Source organism: Rhagoletis zephyria, unplaced genomic scaffold, assembly GCF_001687245.7.
Source record: "Rhagoletis zephyria isolate East Lansing unplaced genomic scaffold, Rhagoletis_zephyria_1.1 Rzeph_scaffold_00361, whole genome shotgun sequence".
NCBI lineage: Eukaryota > Metazoa > Arthropoda > Insecta > Diptera > Tephritidae > Rhagoletis > Rhagoletis zephyria.
In genome coordinates this window covers 80576-86575 of record NW_016157445.1, presented here as the reverse complement: position 1 = coordinate 86575, position 6000 = coordinate 80576, and the positions used below count along the sequence as shown (strand labels likewise).

At 31.7% G+C, this 6000-nt stretch overlaps 2 protein-coding genes across 2 annotated transcripts in view; one reads left to right on the top strand and one right to left on the bottom strand.

Moving 5' to 3' along the window:
* LOC108359232 (uncharacterized) overlaps positions 1–6000 on the bottom strand; it is a gene marked incomplete at its 3' end in the record, with an annotated part of 264353 nt that overhangs the window by 193189 nt on the left and 65164 nt on the right. The gene's annotated exons all lie outside the window — the stretch shown is intronic.
* The window catches only part of LOC108359231 (uncharacterized), a 96381-nt gene that overhangs the window by 68651 nt on the left and 21730 nt on the right, over positions 1–6000 (top strand). The window contains exon 9 of the mRNA XM_017610985.1: positions 2211–2470. Coding sequence (XP_017466474.1) covers positions 2211–2470 — 260 coding nt within the window. The remainder of the gene's footprint in view (positions 1–2210; positions 2471–6000) is intronic.

The following is a 6000-nucleotide window of genomic DNA, read 5'->3' as shown; positions in this document are numbered from 1 at the left end:
GACGGACGGACAGACAGACATGGCTTAATCGATTTCTTTTTTCATCCTGATCATTTATGTATACATTTGTCTGTATCTATCTCGATTCGTTTTGGCTGTTACAAACAACCGTTATGTGAACAAAATTAATATACCCTTGTGCACAAGTGCGCTCGGGTATAAAAAAAATTTAGCAATCGTGAAAACTCACCATATCTATCGAAAACCAGAAACCAGAAATCGAAAAAATGAACATAAAAGTGCAAAAATTTATGGAATCAATAAATTTATTTTTACTGACTCTTTTAAAATTTTTTATTAGGTACTTTTAAAAGTTGAGCTCATCTTGAGTTTATAGAATTTTTTATTAAACAGGTAGTTTTTAAGGAAAGAACACAACCGACTTCAAATTTAGGGGTACCGTTAATTTCTTCATGATTCAATCATCGGATCTCTAAACCAAATTACGGGACGACCCTTGAGGTACCATGTTTCCAATAATTATTGAAATCGGTTCACGTGGTCAAAAGTTATGTATTCCGGCGTATTGATAACCTCCTCTTTTTTTGAAGTCGGTTACAAGTGTTTGAGTTCTGTTAATCTTATGTAAATAAAGTGCATTTTATGGATTTTAAAACGTTTATTTATTTTTTACATACTGTACATAAAACTTGCATGAATGTATTTTAAAAAGCGTATTATCTGAAGCAAATTTTCAGTATTTTCCGGTGATATATATTCAGAAATATAAAACCCCCCCTAAAATATATTCCTGGGTGCGCCCCTGGTAGGTTGCCACCCGTTTGGAAATTTTAATTTGATTTAATTGTTAGAATAAATTACATTTTGCAATATGGGTATAAACTAAAGAGGTTAGCAAAGATTACTGCCAAACATATTTTTGAAGAGGGTTGCAACCTCTTTGAAAAATTGTATTATTAAATCGATAAAATAAATTAAATATTACAATACTGGTATCAAAGTAAAGAGGTTAAAATAAATGTACTGTCGGAAATATTTTTGTGGAGAGTTGCCACCTATTTCTAAAATTTAATTCAACTAAAATTATAAGATAAGGTATGTAAATTTTTTTTTTGAAAATCGCACTTTAAAAAGCTCTTCAAATCTATTTTATTTTGTATGAATGAAGCCTTAAGAGTTTTGAGAGGGAGTAACAACACAAAAATACTTTTAAAACACAGTTAAGCACGCCCAGTATTTGCTATTTAGCTATTTGCTATTAAGGCTTTGAAATTTTTTTTTTTATAAATCGCAAAAAATTCAACGTAATTTTGACTTTGGCCAGCTATATCGCAGCGAGTTTATGAATTTATATGAATAAGTTTCAATAATATGTTAAACTGATCAGATTTTAAGTCAAAATTTAGACGAAATTTTGTGATTTAAAAAAATGAAAATTTTTTCAAACACTGGTGGCGACCCGTCTTTAAAGTTTTGAAGTTTTCCCCATATAAAATTTAGATTTTGACATTTTTAAGGACTACCCTAACTCTTCTTTTTATGAAAAATGTAGTTAAATTTAAGAACTAAGATTTTTTCTAATACAAATAATAAAATATCGATTAAATTTAGTCGAAAAAATAACATTTGTATACATCGATCAAGTATGACGGTAATCAGAGAATCGCGATTACTTTTGGACGAAAAAATAAATAAAAAAGTAAGACTGAGGCATCCAAAACTTTCGATCAACTATTTTCCAAGCGGGTAATTTCTATCAATCAATTAGGTCAGAATGTGCAACATTTCAAACTTTCTAATTACCTAGAATCTTAAGAAAAAATTCCGATATGCCGCTTTGTAGCCCACTCAATTTTAGTACAATATTGTTCAATGTTGCAAGCGGTTATGTATTGGCGGTGCTACTCATTTTCTTCCATACAAAGTGGATACTTATGTAAACCTTGTCACTATAATCCTATAAAATAAACATCTTTTCAGTCGAAAAAACTTTCACTTGTGTCTCGTTTACTAATGTCATTTAATTGTTTCACACGCACTCTAATGGTATAATATGGCGTTGTTATCATTGTTGTCGTGTAAATAGCTAATTTTCTAATAAATTTTACGCATTGTTGTTTATCGTATGTGCACAGATTTTAGTTTTTAATTTAGCCAATGTCAGTCCATTCTTCTTCTCATTTATCCTGTTTAGAAGAATTACATTTGACTACATATTTTTACTATACATTTTTCGTTTGCCTCTTTAGGGTCTCTTCTGGGCATTGGCTTGCATTTGGCTTATCTATCCCGGCATCCGTATACCACATTTGCAGGGAGAGGCAATGAATGAAACTTCACAATATAAATTTCTATACACCGATTACCTGCCAACAGAATTCTTTATCAACGGCATTATATCTTCGTTATTAACGGTTATAAATATTATGTGCATTTTTACAACAGCAATAATCGTATTGAAAATCAAAGAAGTATCAGCACCATATACAGCCAGTCCGGATTTGAAGCGGTAAGTAAAGTGGAAGCCAGAGAGAGAGACAGAGAAAATGATCAACATTTTCCGAAAGCGGATTATTCAAGTGCTTCTAATATTAGCGAAAATGAATTGAAGTATTTCAAATTATACCTATATTTTTTTTTTAAGTGTACTACAATACAATATTTGCTCAAATTCATATTTCTGGATACTTTTCAACTCATTCATTTAGGCCCTTAATTTATTTGAAACGAAACAGAAGTTTAATCCTTGCACATCATTTCCTCCTAGCTCAAAGTATGACACATCATTATTCATAACTTTTTTTTTTACACAAATGACGATTACTTAGGATTACTTCACGCAGTTGTTTACATACTTTTATTCCTGGTTTTTATTGCACACATCATTTATTCTTACATACCTAATGGCCTTCATGATTTCTGCACTTTATTTGGCTTAAATATGACAAGAAAAACCATACAAGAAATGCTCACACGCTTTTGGGTGCTTAAGCATTGTTATTGTTGCAATAATTTTCAGCGAAAATTCCTTTTTTACATTCAACAAGAGGTCTGGTATTGTCGTGTGGACAAAATAAAGAAAGTGAATTAATGAAAATGAGCATCCATCGAAGCATCGTTTTTGTAGCCACAAATTGAATATATAAATGTTATACCATAGACCAGAATATAGAAAATAACAAAGAAGTGCTTTCACTTACAAACGTACTCAGAGAGAGAGAGAGATAAGGCCGCTCGTACGGTCCATCAAAGGAAGAAAATGCTTAAGTTAATTTAAGGAAAGTAGGCAGAGAAAAGACGGAACTTAACAAACTCTTTAGAAATAAAAAGAAGAGTGGATTTTCGTGCCAATTCAGAGTTCAATTTTTACGCGAACGATTTTGAGTGGACATTTGTCCAAACATTCATGTCATTTTGTATTCATCTGCCGATGCTGCATGTTGAGAAAAAGAATTTTGCTATGCAGCCAACGAAAATTTGTAAAAAAAAATTATTCGATTTCATCTTCAAAAGACATTTTTGGTCAAGGCAAATATTCGATTAAGTAAGGGAATATGCTAGAATGCTATACCCAAGCATCTTTGTGTGTTAAAAATAAAGAGGCAGTAGGTTTAAAATGAATCGAAAAGAAAATATGTCATTAAGTAAGCAAGGACAAAATTTGAAATTATACGCCTTTTCATTGTAAATATACAAGGAAACCCTTCTCATGGATGAGCGATCTTTATTAAGTCATGTGGCCTGCTTGAAGTCACGTGCAGGAGAACTTCTTTTTTTATGTACATTAGGGTGGCTCAAAAACACACGTTAAATATTTAAGTCAGAATTTTTATGCTCTCACCCCCTAGGCTTGTTCTACACCGAAAAAAATAAACCCCTATTTTTTATTTTGAAATCAAAAAACATTAACAGGTCGCTCAAAGGTTTCCATGTATTTGATATGGGGGAAAACCACTTTTTGTATAAATGTTTATAAAACTCTTAAAAATTTGTATTTTTCGATCAGATGTCTCTGTTTCTCTTCAGGATATTCCCAATAATAGTACCCACTTATTTATTTAACATTTTTTCATTGTAACTATATTTTATAGGCCCCCATAAAGTGCAATGGGGGCCTAATAAAAAATCTTTGGTATTAAAAAATGTATAGATAAACAATTGGGTATTATTATTAGAAGTCTCCTGAAAACGAAACTTTTCCGATCGAAAAATATTGATTTTCAAGAATTGTATAAAATTTCTACTAAAAGTTATTTTTTCTCCATCTAATATACATAGAAGCTTTGAGCGGCCTCTAAATATTTTTTGATTTCAAAATAAAAATGAAGGGTATATTTTTTTCGTATATAACAATCCTAGGTGGTGAGAGAGAGCATTAAAATACCGACTTTACTCCCTTTGGACAACCCTAATGTACATATATTTATAATTTACCAGAGATTGCCAGCTGACGCGCATAAAGCCGCCTTAAAATATGCAACGCATGTTTCAGTAATAATTCAGAGAAGCTTTCTTACAAAAAGCTTACCATAATTCGCTTTCTTGTCCAAATGAATTTGAAATGATTAAATTAAAATCGTCGTGGATTTTAAAATTGCTTTAGCTTTTCAACAAATAAAATACATAAATACATGTATGTGCTTAAAAAAGCGACATTTTACTAAAAAATAATTTTAAAGAAAATCTAATCGAAAACACAATCGCTTATCTATGCATTTATAGACTTTTGCTTAGGTTGATTGTGCATATCGTGGGTTGGATGAAAAAATACTAAACACATTTAAAGAGATTATTTTGTAAAACAATACCTCTGTGGTAAATAAATCGTTGTTAATGAAGTACTGTAAAAAGTTAAAGTTTCTCCCACTTTTTTCGCTTTGATTATCTACATACATTGATGAAAATCTTAAATAGAAAAAACGAATCCCATAAGACAATTCATTTACCATACAAGTAATTGAAAATAAAAGAGTTATTACATCTGCATTAGCACTGCCAACTCCATGAAGGATTATTGGCCTTTGGCGATACATTTTCATTTACGCCTTAATGTAGGCTAATCAATCTACAAGAAGAAAGTAGCCCTACAGCTATGGGTGTAAGTAAGTAGCTTCATAGTCCAAGGCGCCACAGCAGCAGTGAAAGTGATTTTCTTTTTCTACACAACTATACTCCCGCATAGCTGATGGCACACATTTAGGCCATTTATAAATGTACGATAGAAACGAGAAGAAGTAAATAAAAAAGAGTGCGAAAACAGAGATAAGACAAAAAAAGAATAAAAAGGAAATGGATGATTCGAACAGCCGGCTAACAAGTGGTAGAAAACGTAATTGATTGAATGGGTGGGTGTTAGTGCGAAAAAAGAGGTGAATAAATTGAATCTGGAAATGGTTTTTATTCACACACTTTGGCATGCAGAAAATAAGTAACGAAAGAGTGGATGTATTGGTAACAAATATGATTGTGCAATAGAAGGAAGTATAATTATCATATACCATCACACAGTTTTATTAAAGTCGTTTCTTTGAACGAATATTGAATAATTGTTTGCCTTTACAGCTACTTTTGAAGCTTAAAAAATGTTAGAAGCTAACCATTACCACACTCGTGCTTACCTACTAAGCAGTTTCTTTCGTTGAAATTTATTTCTTCCTTCTGCTAAACTCTCTTGTTGACCCACATTTTCATTGTTTATCAGTCGTCTACATCGCTAGCACTATTGCCATCACAACCACACAGACAAAAAAGCGTCTTTTGCGGTCGTTGTAACTGCCCTGCAGGGTAAACGCGAACTAGTGAATCAAATTTGTGGTCAAGTACTAGTTACTTATCGCCTATTTTACTTTTAAAACGAAATTTGCCTAGCTTAGAGTGAAAAGTTCATAAGTCGAATTTTTCTAAAAAAAAAAATTATGCCAGAATCAAGAACATTTAAAAATGCATTGTTTTCTAAAAGATCGAACTGCCTATTTTATTTGGAACTAGTGCAGCAAACCGGTTTTGAACCGAACCGGTTTTTTAATCGAACCGTCGTAG